General features: G+C 44.0%; 1 protein-coding gene across 3 annotated transcripts in view; it reads left to right on the top strand.

The window, feature by feature from the left end:
- Window positions 1-17,475, top strand: part of NMNAT2 (nicotinamide nucleotide adenylyltransferase 2) — a 189,817-nt gene that overhangs the window by 145,669 nt on the left and 26,673 nt on the right. For all 3 annotated transcript variants that reach the window (XM_036912581.2, XM_036912583.2, XM_036912582.2), the window contains 3 exons: window positions 13,780-13,868; window positions 14,663-14,730; window positions 16,808-16,886. In XM_036912581.2, coding sequence (XP_036768476.1) covers window positions 13,780-13,868; window positions 14,663-14,730; window positions 16,808-16,886 — 236 coding nt within the window. The remainder of the gene's footprint in view (window positions 1-13,779; window positions 13,869-14,662; window positions 14,731-16,807; window positions 16,887-17,475) is intronic.

Here is a 17,475-nt window from a genome sequence, read left to right as displayed (position 1 = left end):
CCTCTGCTCCCTGCTCTGGTTGTCACATCTCCTCTGAGTCTGACCCTCCTGCATTCCCTCTGTGATTACATTGGACCCTCTTGAATAATCCAGAATAATCTCTCCATCTCAAGATACTTAATTTCAGTCACATCTGCAAAATCCCTTTTGCCATATTAAGGTAGTATATTTATAGGTCCCAGGGATTAGGGTGTGGACACTTTCAGATGACTGTTACTCAGCATGACATCTATCTCAGTTTGCTGGGGTCTAAAATGCGGTCATCGAATATTTAGTGGTAAAACTAGGGAAGTTCTAGCCAAACCTGGACAGTCAGTTACTCTTAGTAAGGGGCCCTTGTTCCCAGAAGGTAATTCTACTGATTCTTGAGGAAGTAGAGAGGGAAGAGAAACACAAACAAGAAAGCTATAAAGGAAACTGTTCCCATAACATTCTTTAGGAGAAAAGCCACCTTTACCCTTAGGTTCTCAGCCTGCATTCCATCCTTATCAGGACCACATCCTTACAAAAAGGAACCATCTATGCCTTGTGTTCTCCCCTTGTTTTATTTGATAAAAACAAAGCTATTTCCTGGATAATACTTCAGAGCCTGAATTTTCCCTGAATAAGGAGCCTGTATGGTGAATTTCTATTCAAAAAGTTTAATGGTTAATAAAGTGGTTAATAGACTTACAGTTAAAAATAGAGCCTGATTCCATGCAAATGACAGAGACGCTTACTGTGCAGCTGAGGTGGGTTTTCTATATCATGTGCCCTCCTGCTGTCTTTATTCCTCTCTCCTCACCTGCCATTCTACCCCCAAGCCACCCACCCCCCAGTTATATTTAGCATTGCAGTCTGTGGGTTTCTAAAATAATTCTCTCTTGTGTTTATGAATCTCACTGAAGGGGAAACCAGTTCATACCATCTTTTTAGGTTTATATTTAGCTTTCCATTTCTGAAGAAATAAATAGAAAAAATTCTTTTTTTCAATAATGGGTGAATTCCAAGAAATTTGGAGCCTGGTTTGGAAATGGGGGGGGCATGGATCTGGGGTGCTTTTCTAGGAGAAAAGATGTGAGTGGAGGCCAGACTGTGGGTGGCATATAGCGGCTGGGGCATGTGAGAGGTTCACCCCAGCATGGTCTGTCACAAGTGACAGTTATGGAAGGGAGGGTCATAAATCATTTCCAAGCTGTGAAGACAAAGGGACTTAGACTCTCCAAAGTTAGCTGTGGTGGAGCAAATACCAGCTATAATCAGGGAGTGAGTGTGTCACTCTGCATTCCTCCCTGACAGTGGGTTCAGGGCTGCAAGAAGTAGTGGCTGCAAAAGCCAGAAAAGGACAAAAATCCAGAAACGAGAGGAAATCCAGGCATGCAAGGGATTTGGGGAAGCATTTATTACTTCCTGCATGACTTCAGACAGCCGAGGAGCATGCAGTGGGAGTGAGGGCAGCTGGTGGGAGTTGACAGATGGTCAAGGGAACAGGACTATGTGTCCAGCGGAGTGTCTCATAGTTTGTAGGGCTGGTCTGAGCACGAGTCTGTTCAGAGACCTCAGCCTGACCCCCATGTGTATCCAAACTCAGCCCACATCTTCTGCTGGTCAGCCACAGAGATTGGGCAGAAGAACGCACCAGATTTGGACACCCTTTCATCCCCTCCGGAAAAACAGCTTCCATCACATGCCTTCCTGTGTCAGAGAGAGCACCAAGAAGCTGTCTTCACTATGAAGAAGGTATTGTGCTCTCATCACCTCTAGGGCTCCATATTTCATTGCTTCTCCTACAGTTACAGATAAAGGGTATGAAGGAAGGGAGCGGACACTGTGCTGGCGAGTCCACATCTGCCCCCAGGTTCCCTGAGGTGTGATGGCAAGTGTTTGTGGATGGTGGACCAGGGCAAGGCTGGCTGCCTTCAGGAAGAGCAAAGCTAATTGCTCCCCTGGAGAGTAAATCTGTAACTAGTCTGTACTTGGTTTAGGGGCCTTCAACCCACTCAGCTAATGGTGTCCAAGGGATGACACAGTGGGCTCCCATGTAGGAATCAAGTAGGAATCTTTCTTGAAGACTGCCTTATGGCTTAGGCTGCACAACTCAAAGAGAGAATCTAATATGACAGACTGTTTTGCCCACCTTGGGGAGTGTGCTCGTCTAGCCTCTTGCTTCCCAAACAGATTAGGAGAGGATCTGGGACTAGAGGAAGATCTAGAAAGGTGCTGCAGCTTGTGTGGAGGAGCGTGAGACACCCTTAGTGACAGGATGAAGACGGTATCATTGCTTTTCAACAAAGAAAGCCACGCCCTGGAGCCTTCAGTAGGACCTGGAGACTGTTCCTTGGCTTGAATTACCCTGTCTGCCAGATGAGTGCGTAACTCCAGGGGAAAAATATGATCCCACCTTGGGGCAAAAAACCTTTGACGCCAAAATCAGTCAAAGGGAGAAATAAAGTGGGAGAAACCCATTTATTGCCTACAAGCAGTCATCTACTTGGGCTCACCCGTGTCTCTCACTGCAAAAGGACCCCACCACACCTCTGTGGTCCAGATATGCCCTCGCTCCAGGCCTTATCACCTGTTGATATGGAGATAGGCTACTTTTCTCAACCCCTTGGAAACACCTACTGATATGGAAATGCACTAAGGCCAGGCTAGAGATTCTGGAAATATTGCAGTTTTACCCACAGAGTGTCTTTCTTCTGTTTTAAAGTGTAGATTTTACTATTGTTTAGGAGTGGCATGAAAAACGAATGAGGAGATGATTGCCTTTGAAAAGATAGGGGAGCACCGGCTCAGCCGGCTCAGTCGGGAGGCAGAGGGAAAGCAGAAAACTGGGGCAAGAGCCTTTCTTAAGGCTTCTGCAGGAATGAAGCGGGGGCGGCAGGGAGGCAGGATAAGCAGGTTCCAGATTGGCTAAACTGAGTAAGTTCAGGGGGTTTTGTGACAGAGGAGCTGTTGCTACTTGTGTGGTACCCGGCCCTGGGGTGACGGGGCGGGGGAATAGTGGCCCTGAGTCTGAGAGCCTGTAGAGGAGCTGGATGGGGAATGGGCTCTGTGTTGGTTAGTTTGCATTTGAAAGGTTTGCTCTAGGGCCAGTTGTTTACTATCTCAAGGAATTGGCTAAACCCAGGGAGGGGTGGCCCCTCTAGAGTCAGCAAGGCCCCTGGTGTCCAAGCTCAAAGCCTCAGAAAACAGAAAATAGAAAGATAAGGTTACTACACCTCCCTCTTTTCCACTGGCAGGACCCAGCTCAAGTCTCATTTGTTCTAGGAAAGCTTCCCAGGCCACCCCTCCCACTGGGGTCACAGCCTCCCCAGAAGTCCTCCAGCACTTAATGCCTCTGCCATTAATTTTGGTATCGATTATCTAAGTAAAATGTGTTGTGTTTCCGCATGGAAAACCTAATCTCCTTGGAGGTGGGGGATTGTGCGTTTTACTTCTCTGTGTCCCCTACAGCACCTGGCACAGAGCCTTAAACATAATATACAGTCATTAAATTGTTGTTAGGGAATGCCCATGGCTCAGTTTGGTGGGCCACAGGGATGGTTACTTAAAAATAATTTTTTTTTTGTTAACCCCTGAGCAGGAATAACCCTCTCTAGAGAGACTTATAGCTTGGTTTCTTCCTTTATTTTCTAGTGCTTGATCTATCTAAGATTTAGAATGTTTACAGATCCAGACCGCCTTTGTAAAATCCACAAAGAAAATTCAAGCAGCTCCAGCTGTGAAAACAACTCAGAAGGGGTCACTTCTAATTGCAGCTGAAAAGGAAAAATTGAGTTAGTATTGATGCCCTGACCACAGTGTTTCCTCCATTAACTGCCTGGAAGAGGAGAGTAGATTACACATCAGCCAGGTTCACTGAGTAACCAGGAGGCAGATGAGACATGTCTGTCTCATGCATTATTATTAATGGAGAAATCATCTGTGTTGTGTCTGTGCTTGGCTGACGGGTCCAACACAGGCTGTCAGGAAGGGAGATTTACCTGGTTCCAAGGGACCTCGAATGAATTCAGAGACACAGTGGGTCCTCAGGGTACCAATGGCAGGACATACGATGCCACCCGTGGCCTTGGGCTCCTCCTGCTTGAGAATGGGAGCAAGAAAGGCAGACCAAATGGAGGTTAGGTTGGACCTGAGTATAAAATGTTAGAGTGATTTGGCTCTGTTCCTGGGGCAGAGCTGATGGGCAAAAATAGATCACATCTTGGGAAGCCTGGCATGAAATGAAATTCCAGGGCCCCAGCTATAGCTTTGCCAGTGGGCTACTTGCCAAAGTCCAGAAATGCTCTTGTCATGCAAAATGGAGGTAGTGGGGAATCAGGGAGGGAGGGGGGCTTCTTTTGTGGATAACTTAACATTGCAAGGGCTTCCCCACCTATCCTTAATCCCTTGCTATTCAAAATATAGTTTACAGACCAGCAGTACTGGTCTCCTGTGGGAACCTGTTAGAAATGCTGAATCTCATGCAGGGCAGGGGAATAGGGTGAGGTCAAGGGGATGCCCCTGCCTCCATTGCAAAATTTAAGGTGGTAAGCAAAATCTCTGTAATCAAGATAAACAGTATTTTTAAAAATCAAAATTAATGCAAAAAAATCCATGATTAACAAAATACATTTTAAATGCAACTTGAATGATCCTGCCCTTCTTATCTCACCCTAATCCTGGCCCTAATCTCAGGCCCCATCCAGACTGTTGGAATAGGAATCAGCATTCTGACAAGAGCCCCAGAGTATTCACAGGCACATCAAAGTGTAAAAAGCACTGATGTGGACACACCTCCCAAGCCATAACAACCCAAGATCTTGGAATCCAGAAGGCAGCAGAAATGGAAAGGGGTGAGCAGAGATAAAGTTCCAGAAGCATCCAACCACACAACTTTGCTTGTCATTTGTCTGGATTTGCATACTACTGTGTTAAAAGTATACAGTGTTTCATAGTTTACCATGAATTTTTTTAAAAGGTTTTATGTGGAAATAATTATAGATTCATAGGGAGTTACAAAGATAGCACAGAGATCCCATGTGTCCTTCACACACTTTCCCCTAATGGTTTCATTTTATGTAACTGTAGTACAATATCAAAATGAGGAAATTGACATTAGTATAAAATATAGTTATATGTCATTTCATCACATGTGTAGATTTATGTAACCAATCCAATTAAGATAGAGAACTAGTCCATCATCACAAAGATCACCCTGGACCTACACTTTTGTAGTCAAAACCACCTCTCTTCCCTGCCCAACCCTCCACCCCCACCACCCCCACCATCCTTAACCCTTGGCACCACTAATCAGTATAATTCCTGAGAATGTATATAAATGAAATAATTTATGCACCTTTTTGAGACTGACATTTTTTTAAGTCAACATGGGAAACTGGAGATTTTTGCATTTACCATTAGTTTGTTCCTTTTGATTGCTAAGTAATATTCCATGGTTTAGAGATACCATAATTTGTCTAACTATTTACCTATTGTAGGATATTTTATTTGGATATTACAAATAAAGCTGATATGAACTATCATATACAGGTTTTTGTGTAGACATATTTCTATTTCTCGGAGATAAATACCCAGTAATGCAATTGCTTGTTCGTATGGTAAGTATATGTTTAGCTTTTAAGAAACTGCCAAACTATTTTTCAGAGTAGCTTAACATTTTACATTTCCACTCACACTGGGGAGATCCAGTTTCCCCACAACTTTGCTAGCATTTGGTATTGTCATTATTTTTTCTTTTAGCTATTCTGATAGGTGAATAGTGGTATCTCCTCATTGTCTAAATTTACATTTCCCTAATGCTTAATGGTATTGAATATTTGATGTGTTTATTTGCCATCCATGTGTCCTCTTTGGTGAGATGTCTTCTTGTCTCTGTTGCCCATTTGCTAATTGTATTGTTAGTTTTTTTACTGTTGAGTTCTCAGGGTCCTTTCTATATTCTAGATATGACTCCTCAGATACGTGGGTTGCAAATATTTTCTCCAAGTCTATAACTTGTTCTTTCATCCTCTTAATAGGGTCTTTCACTGGAAAAAAAGAAAAAAAGAAAAAAATTAAATTTTGTCGAAGTCCAATTTATTGTTTTTTTTCTTTTATGCATCACGCTTTTGCTGTCATGTCTAAGAGTCTTCAACAAGCCCTGGGCCCAAAGATTTTCTCCTATATCTTCATAAGTTTGATACTTTTACGTAATTTAAATCTACAGTCCATTTTGACTTAATTTTTTATAGAGTATGAGATTTACATTGAAATTTTTGTTTTGTTTTTTGTTTTGTCTATGGCTCCCAGTTGCTCCAGAACCATTTGTTGGAAAAACTGTCCTCTTCTATTGAATTGTGTATGCATCTTTGTCAAAATTCAGTTGCCCATACTTGTGTGTGTGACTATTTCTAGACTTTGTATTCTGTTTGATAGATCTGTGTGTCTATTTCTCTGCCAATACCTCCCAGTCTTGACTGCCATATCTATATAAGTCTTGAGATTTAGGATAGATCAATTTTCCCACTTTATTCTTCTTTCTTAGAAAAGTTTTTAACTATTCTAGTTCCTTTACCTTTCCATATGAATTTTAGAATTATGTTGTCTGTATTATTTACACAAAAATTCTTGCTGGCATTTCAATCAAGGCACATTAAATTTATCTATCAGTTTGGGAGAATATCTTTACTCTCTTGAGTCTTCTAAACCATAAACATGGTATGTTCCTACATTTATTTTATTTAGATCTTAGATTTCTTTCATCAGCATTTTGTAGTTTTTAGCATACAATTTCTGTATATGTTTTATTATATTTATACTTAAATATTTCATTTTTATGAGTCTTTTTAAGTGACCTTTTTTTAAAATTCAGTTTCCACATATTTGTTCAGCTTATAGAAAAACAATTAATTTTCTTATGTTGTTCTTGTATCCTATGACCTTACTAAACTTGCTCATTATTTCCAGGAGCTTCCTTGTAGATTTCTTACGATTTTTAAGTAGAGAATCATGCCATGTCCAAATAGAGACAGGGTTTTTTTTTCCCTTTTTGATCTCTATACCTTTCATTTTCCTTTCTTGTTTTACTGAGCTATCTAGGACTTCTAGCACTATGCTGAGTAACAGTGGTGAGAGCAGACACTTTGCCTTGTTCCTGGTCTTAGAAAGCACTCAGTCTTTTACCATTAAGTACGTTGTTTGCTGTAGGTTTTGTGGATGTTCTTTATCATATCGAAGAAGCTTTTTCTTCTATTCCTAGTTTTATCAGTTTTTATCATGAAGTAATATTGAATTTTGTCAATTGCTTTTATGTATGGATTAATATAATCATAAGACTTTTCTTCTTTAGTTTATTAATATGGGGGATTACATTGAATGATTTTTCAAATGTTAAAAACAGCCTTGCGTCCTTGGAATGCAAGGATGCCACATGGTCATGGTATATAATTCTATATATGGCTGGATTCTATTTGCTAAGTGTAGCTCCAGGAGGAGGGTGTTCCCCACCTGGGGCAAGTTCTCTATGAATTCAGTGAGACTGAAGAAATGCAAGGGCAAAAGTTGGGGGTAAAGGGGGTTACCACGTTTATTCTCACTGCAGGCACAGGCAGCTTGGTACAGGTGTCTGGCTCAAATGTGCTCCCTAGACTGGCTACAGGTCCTGCTCCCCGGCACAAGCTTTATTCTCTAGGCAGTAGCCTCACTGTCTCCTCGCTCCCCATCCTCTAAGCTCCCTGCTGCCACACACAGGCTTAACTCTCTAGGATCACGGGGGCTCCATGGCTCCCTCTTTTCCTCCCTCCCTGCTTTCAGGCTCAGGGCAGTCCCTGGTGACTGGTGGATGCCTGATTAGTACCAAGAACACAGGCAGAAGAGAGAATGGTGTTTCCTTTCTACCCTTCCCTTGGGCAGGTACTCTCGCAACTGACCAGCGGCTCTGTTGACAGTAAACATCCCATAAATGTGCACACATGCTCTTATTATATACACAGTGGGTGCTATTAAGGCCAGATGGGCATCCTGGTCAGAAAGTTTCATTTTCTCCACATTAGTATTTTGCTGATTTTTGCATGTTTTGTACTCTACCTGGTTTGGGTATCAGGGTAATACTGGCATCATAAAATGAATTAGAAATGTTTCCCTCCTTTTCTATTTTCTAGAAGATACTCTAGAATTGTTTTTTTTTTTTAACTTGAGCTTTATTGCAGTATAATTGGCATATAAAATTTTAAGATATTTAACATGCACATTGTGGTGATTTGATATACATATGAATTGTGAAAGAATCTAGTTAATTAATATACCCATGACACATCACATATATTTACCTCTTTTTTGGTGAGAACATTTATGTTATCCTCTCTTAGCAATTTTAATTATCCTATAGTAATATTTCCATACTGTGATTTATAAGAAATGTATGTTTAGTTATTCAGATGACCAAAGTATATTTCTCATATATATTTGGTCCTCATCCACAGTTCCTAGCTCACAGCTCCCAAACCCTTGGAATTTCCTGAGAAATAAAAGCAATGGGAGCTACTTTTGTTATAATATTTGGTCATTTATCCTTAATTCCTGAATACTGCTTCAGATCCATAAAGGTGAAATTGGGTGTCTTGTTATTATTCATAACAAGTCTCTTTGCAGCACAAGTAGGTTTATGTTATAAGTCGATTTTTGCAAAGCATGTAAGGATGGGGGCTGGTTGCCAGGGGAACTAACTATGAACAGAGGGTTGGACCTTTCAGTCCTGCCCCCTGAATTCTGGGAAGGGGAGATAGGCTGGAGATTCAGTCAATCACCAATGGCCAATGAGGTAATCATTCATGCTCCTGTAATGAAGCCTCCATAAAACTCCCAAAAAGGAGGGGGTTTGGAGAGTTTCTAGGTTGGGAAACCAGAGTGCTTCCACACACCACTGTGCCAGACTCCAAACTCCATGAGGAGAAAGTCTCCTTTCCAGACTCCACCCTATGTATCTATTCATCTGGCTGTTGTTTAGTATCCTTTAGTATCCCTTGGAATAAATGAGTCATCTAGGGTGTAAACAGGTTTCCTGAGTCCTGTAAACTACTCTAGCAAATTAATCAAACCCAAGGAGGTGGTCGTGGGAACCTCTGATTTACAGCCCATCAGTCAGAGGCACAGGTAACAACCTGGGCTTGTGATTAGTATCTGGAGGGGAGGAGGCAGTCTTGTAGTACTGAGTCCTTACCTATGGGGTCTGATGCTCTCTCCTGGTAGGTGGTGTCAGAGTTGAATCATAGGATACCTTGTTGATGTCTGAGAATGGCTTGGTAGTATAGGAAACACACACATGTTGGAATTGAGTGTTGGAATCATTTTAGTTATCAACTATAATCACCATGTTTTACAGTAGATCCTTCCATAGCATTAGTTTCAATTCTTTGAATGTTTGGTGATATTTTCCAGTAAAACCACATGGGCATTATGCACTTTTATATTCAGAATTTGATCCTCATAACATCCTTGCAAAGAAGACATTTTACAGATATGGAAACATAAGACTCAGAGATATTAAGTGACTTAGCCAAGATCTAGAAGTCTTCTGATTCCAAGTTCAGTGTTATTTCCACAATATTTTAGTTCTGGAGTTAGACCACTAGGAAAGAAACAAGGAAAGAGAATAATTGTATCTGTTCTTGGTCGCTTTTGTTTTGCTGGGTACCAGTTTCTTTCTTGCTGACATTCAAGTTAGAGGCTAATCAGGCAATTAGTGAATTACAGAGTGTAAACCCTAGTACTGTTAGTATAATCACAGAGGTACAGCCTAAAAGATTGATGCTCAGGGGACATGGCATTGACAGCCAACTGCAAAGCCCCTGAAGCAAAGCAAACAAAAATGTCCAGAGAGAGAAGGGCATTCTACTTTCTGTGGTTCCTGATCGTTCTCTGGGAAGTTTCAATGTGCCATCTCCCTCTTTCTCCCTCATAATCTGGCTCAAAATTTCCTGCCAGGAATGATGTCTCCTTTAAGATAGAGTTCTCACTACCTTCACTATCCTTTCTGTGCATTTTTCTTCCTGCTCAGAGCATATCACTTCCCCATTCAGTAGCCTTCAGTGATTCCCATCTGTCTATATTTCTCAACTTTATGGTTGTTGTCTAATGTCTATGGTTCTCAAACTTACAAGAACAGAATAATCACCAGAAGCAAATAATTCTAAATGTAGACTGTTAAGTCCCAAGCCCAGGGATTTTGATTCAGTAAATCTAGACTGGGACCTAGGCATCTGCATTTTAATAACCTTCCCCTAGTGATTCTAGCACAAGTGGTCCACAGAATACACGCTACCAAACAGTGATCTCTGGCATAAAGGTCACACTCCTTGGCCAGGCCTTCAAGGACCAGGGAGAGTTTGATTTTCAAATTTGATTCCAGCTTACTTAGCCAACAGTACCCTCCTCACCCCTACCCCGACCCCTACCAGTTCCTACAGCCCAATCACAGTGATTAAGACTAGTTGCTAAGCGTGCTTTACATTCTGCAATGCCTGAGGGTTTGCTGGAATTCCTCACTCTCCTTGGAAAGGCACAGTTACTCTCTCCTGTCCGGTTTCCTCCTTGCCTTTAGCATCTCAACTTTGTGTACAGCTCAAATGGTAGGTTGCCACACACTAATAGGTTGTGGCTTGCTTTTTATTTAAATTTATGATTGCTAGAATAGAATCCACTAGAAAATGCCAGTGTGCATTGCAGTACTAAGGGTATTGTAATATTTTTTTTCAGTTATTTCAAATATACATACATTTGTATGTATTGTGTCAAAATATAAAATGTATTTCTTACTGTGAGTTGCAGTAAAACAACAACATTGAAGGCCACAGCTATAGCACTCACTTGACTTGTCTCTCATTGGAGCCATCAGGATAGCCTTCTGTTTCTCTATTATTGTGACCCTTTGGAGATAATATATAAAGCCGTCTTTACCCTTTTATCCCTCTATCATCATGGTGTTTTGTGCTCAGTGAATACTAGCTGAGTTAAATCAGCTGCATGATCACTGTCATGACTGTGCTGGGTTTAACTATTTCAGATCAAGCATCCTTTTTTGGGTATAGGGACCCTTTCTTTCAGAAGTTGTCTCTTTGTGAGACAGTAAACTCTGGAGCATTGCCAAGGGGAAGCGGCCCCTCACCTTGGCCAGAAAAAAAGGGTAACATTTTCTAAGGCAATGAATTTCCTTGGTGCAGTGTATTTCCCCTGGTAATTCTGTGATGTGGTCTGAGGAATGGAGGGGGTGGCTCTCTGGATGAAGAAAACCCAGTGGAAGGACACCCTAGAGGGGCAAGAGTAGGGAAGGTAGCTACATGAGCCTTTGTTGAGATTTTGTTGCTCAAACACAAGTCACTCTGCTGGATGCTCAAGTTCCCAAGAAGTCTTCGGCATGGGTGACAGACTGAACCGCATCTGGACCACAATACATTTTCCTAAGCCTGCAGAGTGTCTCAAACAGCAATTTAATGGGTTAAGGTTATTTGAATGTAACTCGTCTTAAAACCAGCTTGCTTCTCACATGTGGGTTAACTAGACATCTCCTTGTAGCTTGGGCGTTTGGGACCTCTTATCTACAGCAAGGTTCCTGACTTTGGAGAACTCAACACACGAAAGGAGTGAAGACACAACCTCTCAGAAACAATTTCAAGGCCCATGAACTGAGTGGACTGTGAGCTAGTAGGGCAGGGAGGGGACGGTGGGTGGGACAATCATGCTGGACACTGGCTTGAGCTGGGCTTCAAAGGAAAAGCTCGGGTAAGTGGAGAGTAAGGAGAGGGCACTTTCTGGAGGGCAGGGAGAGGAAGGAAGGCCTGGCTTATGGCAGCAGAGCACCCTTGACAGCCAAGAGCCAGAAGTAAATGATGGTGAGGAAGACGGATGTGAAGGGCCACGGGAGGGGAGGAGGGGCTATGGAATTTATTCAAACACCAGAAAGATTTTGTCACAAGGCCTACACAATTTGTCCTCACCCTCAAAATAAGACTCAAAAACAAATAAAATAACATTACTTTTTTAAAAAAAAGATGACACACCTATTAGAATGGCTAAAATAAAAAGGTACTGATAATACCAAATGCTAGTGAGATTGTACAGCCACAGGAATTCTCATGCATTTCTGGTGGGAATGCAAAATGGTGCAGCTTCTTTGAAGACAGTTAAGCAGCCTCTTACAAATTAAATATACACTTATCATACAATCCAGTAATTACACTCCTAGATATTTACCCAACTGAGTTGAAAACTTGTGTTCATATAAAAGCCTGCGCAAGAATGTTATTTCAACTTAATTTAATCCTTGAAAACTTGAAACAACTAAGATGTCCTTCAATTGCTGAATGGGTAACGAAAAAGTGGTACATCTAGACAACAGAATATTATTCAGCAATGAGAAGAAATGAGTTATCAAGCCACAAAAATACATGAAGGAAGTTTAGAAACATATTGCTAAGTGAAAGAAGCCAGTCTGAAGAGGCTACATAATGTATGAGTCCAGCCATTTTTCATTTTGGAAAAGGCAAAACTATAAATATCACAAAAAGATCAGTTGTTAAGGGAAGGGAGAGGGATGAATAGGTGGAACACAGTGTAATTTTAGGGTGGAGAAACAATTCTGTATCAAACTATAATGATAGATACATGTCATGATCATGCACCTGCCAAAACCCATAGAATTTTACAAAACAAAGAGTGAATCTTAATGTAAACCATGGCCGATAGTTACTAACAGTGTGTCAGTATAGAATCAAGTGTGACAAATGTACCACACTAATAATAGGGGAAATGGTGTCGGGGCAACAGAGAAGAAGGTGGAGGGCTGACTACATAGAACTCTATGTATTAGCTCTCTGTTCAATTATTCTGTAAATCTAAAACTCTGGTTAAAAAAAATTAAGTCTATTAATTTTTAATTAGGTCTATTGATTTTTTTAACTCCAAGATTTCACGTTGAAAGAAAAAAAAAAGGCAAACGTGATGAGAACTATTTTTAAGGGCGCCAACAAGGTAACCCTGGAGACTTGCTTATAAAGGACACAGCTGTCCAAGCCCTTGTTCACTTATAGAATCCCTCACCTGTAAGATAAAAACATGCTGTGCAAGCTCAGGCGCTATGGGGCTTGTGCAATGAACCCCCTTGGAAGTAAGATGACCTAAATTTTCATCCCCTTGCTCGTTTCCTGAGATTTCTTATGAAGATGATATTGGGCTTGTCTGGTAAATTTGAAAAAGCACAATTACAAATTCCTTGCAAAGAAAAAAAGGCTTTTCTCTGGCTGCACTTTGCTCAAGCAACTATAATGACAGGTTTTTTAGTCTGATTGTTAATTTTCCCTAATTAGGTAAAAGACCCTTTAAATTTGTTTTGGTGGTTTTTCTTTTCTGAGTAACCAGATGCAGCAATCAGCCCACCTTTCATATTTTAAGAAGGCTTCACTTTCTTTTTTTTGTTTAACTACTCCTTTACTTTGGAATTTCTGCAAGTGATCAGAGGGGTGAATTCCAATCTGTGGCTCTAATGGCTTTTAGTGAGATGCTTGTTTTGAATCCCTCCGAACTACACCAGCTTGTTCAGCAGAGGACCTTTAAAACTGGATTAATCCCCTTGAGTTCTAAATCCTTTTGCTTCGGGGGCTTGAAGTCTTTTTTTGAATCACCACAATTTGCTTTGAAGTTGGCACTTTCTGTTTAAATGGCAAGAGATGGGAAATAAGCCTTACAGAGCTGAACATATTGATTTCAATCATCACCTTTAATCCATACCTTTCCTCTATAATGTGTGGTTTTTCTTTTAATTAGAAAGAGCCAGAGATTATCTGCACAAAAGTGGAAGATTCATTGTGATTGGCGGAATTGTCTCTCCCGTCCACGACTCCTACGGAAAACAGGTGGGTCCCTCCTCGGCCCCTCTCGGCCCTCACCCTCCCTCCCTGACTGGATGGCTTCTCTGGCATAAAGCTGCCCCAACTGCCATCTCTGCCACGATTTCTGGAAACACAGATGCCCAATAGCAGCCTCCCATCTCTGGGCCACGGTCAGGCCCGAGCACATGGGTGATGGGCAGCAGCTGGGAGGACAGCTGCCTGTGGCCCCATCAGAACTCATTGAAAGAGGAGCCTGTGCCTGTACTGAGGACCAAGTATGACTGGGTAAGGAGGCCAAATCATGGTCTGCTTATGTGCTGGGCACGTGTTTCCCGGGATTCTAGGAGGAAAAGGCCTCCGCCTTTCATCATCTGATAAAAAATTCATGTCCCTGCCCCTCCCTCCCTGCCACAGAAAACCGAGTTCTCCCAGTCATTCCCTTTCTCCCCCAACTACAGGTTGGTGGTCTGGAGGGAAGGGGGTCAGCTACGCAGCCAGATTGAGCCATGAGACAAGGCAGCGTTTGCCAAGTTAGTCTCATCTCTGCGTGGGGCACACACTGGCTGCTTCATCAGGGGAGACTGGCCTGTTGCCTTGCTGAGGCTGGTAGACTCCACACGACCTCCATTCTTCTTCCTTCCCCTCTGCCACTCCCTGCCTGTCTGTGTGGTAGATGGACAAGTCGAGGGGTCATGCCCTCACTCCCTGTCACTCCTGAAGAATGGCTGCCCTTGCACGAGGGCTGGCGTGGGACGGCATCTCGGGGAGGCTGCAGGGAGCGGGCAGAGCCTGCCAGTGACTGCTCTGTTCCTTCGCAGGGCCTAGTGTCCAGCCGGCACCGTCTCATCATGTGTCAGCTGGCCGTGCAGAATTCCGACTGGATCAGGTAGGGCTGGCCTGATGGCGCCAGAGCGGGGTGGCCTGGGACTCACTGGGGTGGTGGAGGAAGAGGAGGAGTCCTGGCAGCACTTTGGCTCCTGCCTGGCTGGCAGGGCCAGGGGAGACATTAGCCCCTTGCAGGCCATGGTTTCACGGACCTTCAGAGGTGGCCCAGTGATGACTTTATTTTTAACCAAGCAGTGGGGCCATGAAATTACAGAGGGAGTTTTCAGTGCCTCATGTTCCCCGGCGCCCTTGTTGGCCTCCAAAAACATCACTGGGCTCGGGGTGCGGCAAGGCCAGGAAGTCTGGGATGCCTCTCCGCTTTCCTCCCTGCTCCCTGGGCGGGAGCTCGTGCCTTACCCTCAGACAGTCCCCGCCCAGTCCTCTGCTACGATGGTAGATGCCTCGTTATCCTCCGAGCTTGCAGTGTAATTAAAGCAAGCCTCCACTAATTATGCTAATTATGCTCCCTGAAGTTCCTACAGTTATAATTTGCATGAGAAGATGACATTTAAAAAAAATAATAACACACCATTCGTACCGTAATTTCCCCCCATGGAAAAATCAGTGGCACCTAGAGGTTTCCATGGAAGGAGGGAAGTGAAGGGAAGCTGGCCTCAGAATGAGGGATGCAGAGTTGGGGGGTGAGATGGGGTGGCAGGGGTCGGAGGGGGGTGTCAGGGCACAAGCACCAATAGTAGTTCAATAGTGATCCTGCCGTTTGTGGGCAGTGATTGGTGGAGAGGTACATGCCGTTTGTAGACTTCTGAAGGTGGATGTTAGAGAGAGAGAGACAGCTGCCTTTCCTCAGGTGAGAAACAGACACAGCGAAGTCAAAGAGCTTGAGCGTTAACAGCAGACCTGTGGTCAAGTCAGGAAGAAATGAGGCCTCTTAACACTGTAACTCATGATCTCCAGGGTAAAACGGGGTCCAGTGGGGAAAACACTGGGCAGAAGGTTGTTACTGCCTGGATGTGATTAGAAGATTCTGAAATAATTCCCTCATCCATTCAACAAATATTTACAGAGCACATACTGCCCGCCCTGCCCTGCTCTAGGCACTTGGAAAATCAGGAACTCCGAGACTGAGATCAGCAGGGAGGCTCAAAGCTGTCTCTAGAGATGGGGCTGGGCATGGCAGGCCCTGGACTTGGGGAGCCTGTTCAGCAATCAGATGTCTGCCCATCTCTGCCTGGGGGTGGTCCGGGATCAGGGGGGAACGAGGCTCAAGGAAAGCTGACTCCCCAAGGGTTTTCAGCTAGCGAGATCTCATCTCTGGGAACCTTAGGTGTGTGTGCATGGTGGGAGGTGGGCAGGGAATGCTCAGCTGCTGAGGAAATGTTTGGGAAATATCCCAATTTAGCAGCTCATGAAGCTGGCAATTAAGCTAATGGCTTTATCAGACTGGGGCTGGATCCCTGCTCAACTCACACCCCGGTGTGCAGAAGGGGTTGGCCAGCCTGCAGGTCTGTGCCTTCCAGCCTGACCGCCATGCCCACATCCATGCCCCCAAGGTGCCCTACACACAGGGAGGCCAACCGGGCAGATCCCCAGCTCAGATAACTGAAGCTGCCACTTGATGGTTCATTTAATCCTTATCACACTCTTCTAATCCCTGGCTCATTTAACCCTTTTCACAATCCTCTAAGATCTGGGGAGAATTCCCACTTTGCAGGTAAGAATAAGAGCAGGACTGTGAAGCACTTTACATACAAAACTCATTGAGCCCTTCTGATAGCCCTGTAAGAGAATTATTGTCATTATCCCCATTTTACAGATGGTGGAAAAAAGCCCTGAAAGACTGCATAACTTTCCCAAAGCCCCACAGTTGGGAAGTTCTGGGGCTGGGATTAAACCCTGCCAGACTAGTACCAGCATCATTAAGCCCAAATACACCTCTCTCGTCTTACTCAGGGGGAAACTGAGGCTCAGAAAGGGGTTTCCAGCGCATGTTTTATCTGATTGAAGATCTCAGTAGTGATCTAACCAGGCCTGCTGAGCTCCCTGAGCTGGGGGTCTTTGGGAGGGACAAGTAGGTGTGAGGATGGAAACCGAGGGAAACATCTTTCTGCTTACGTCAGGGTGGACCCGTGGGAGTGCTACCAGGACACCTGGCAGACGACCTGCAGCGTGTTGGAGCACCATCGGGACCTCATGAAGGTGAGCGGGGCTGCGGCTGGGGAGCGGGGGTGGGCCACAGAAGCCAGGCAGGTCACGGAGAGGGGCGGCTGGCCTGCTCACCTGGTTGGCCTTCCTACTTCTCAGCCAGCTGTGGGGAAAGCAGGGCCAGAACAGCTCGAAGGAGAGAGGGAAATAGGAGCCCAGAGCAGCACCAGAAGCTGCCCCCTGCTTTGCTCCCCTTGCCAGATATAACTTGGGGTGGTTTTCATCTGGCAGCAAATTCAAGGTGGGATTCAGAAGACTTCAGAAATGAGGGAAGAAGGAGCTGGGGTGGAGACTAGCTCTGGGAGGAATCACAAGCAGCCAGTCCTCCTGCCCCACCCGTTTGGGACCCATCAGGACTTCCTGTAAAACGGGATGCTGTGCCTGAGGCACCTCACACCTGCCAGTCATTGTCCCTCCCTCCTCACACCAGCCCCATGGCAGACAGCGTTCTGATCCCTGTTTTATTAGTGGGTAGAAGGAAGCACAGAGACACACAGCGACTACTTAGCGAACACGGATGGTTGCCAGGGCTTGCCGCTAGGCTGCAGTGACTGAAGGGCTCATCAGCCAGTGGGTGAAGAAA

This window comes from Manis pentadactyla, chromosome 9 (genome assembly GCF_030020395.1).
Source record: "Manis pentadactyla isolate mManPen7 chromosome 9, mManPen7.hap1, whole genome shotgun sequence".
Classification (NCBI taxonomy): domain Eukaryota; kingdom Metazoa; phylum Chordata; class Mammalia; order Pholidota; family Manidae; genus Manis; species Manis pentadactyla.
The sequence above is the reverse complement of the archived record's forward strand: the minus strand, read 5'-3'. Positions and strand labels throughout refer to the sequence as shown.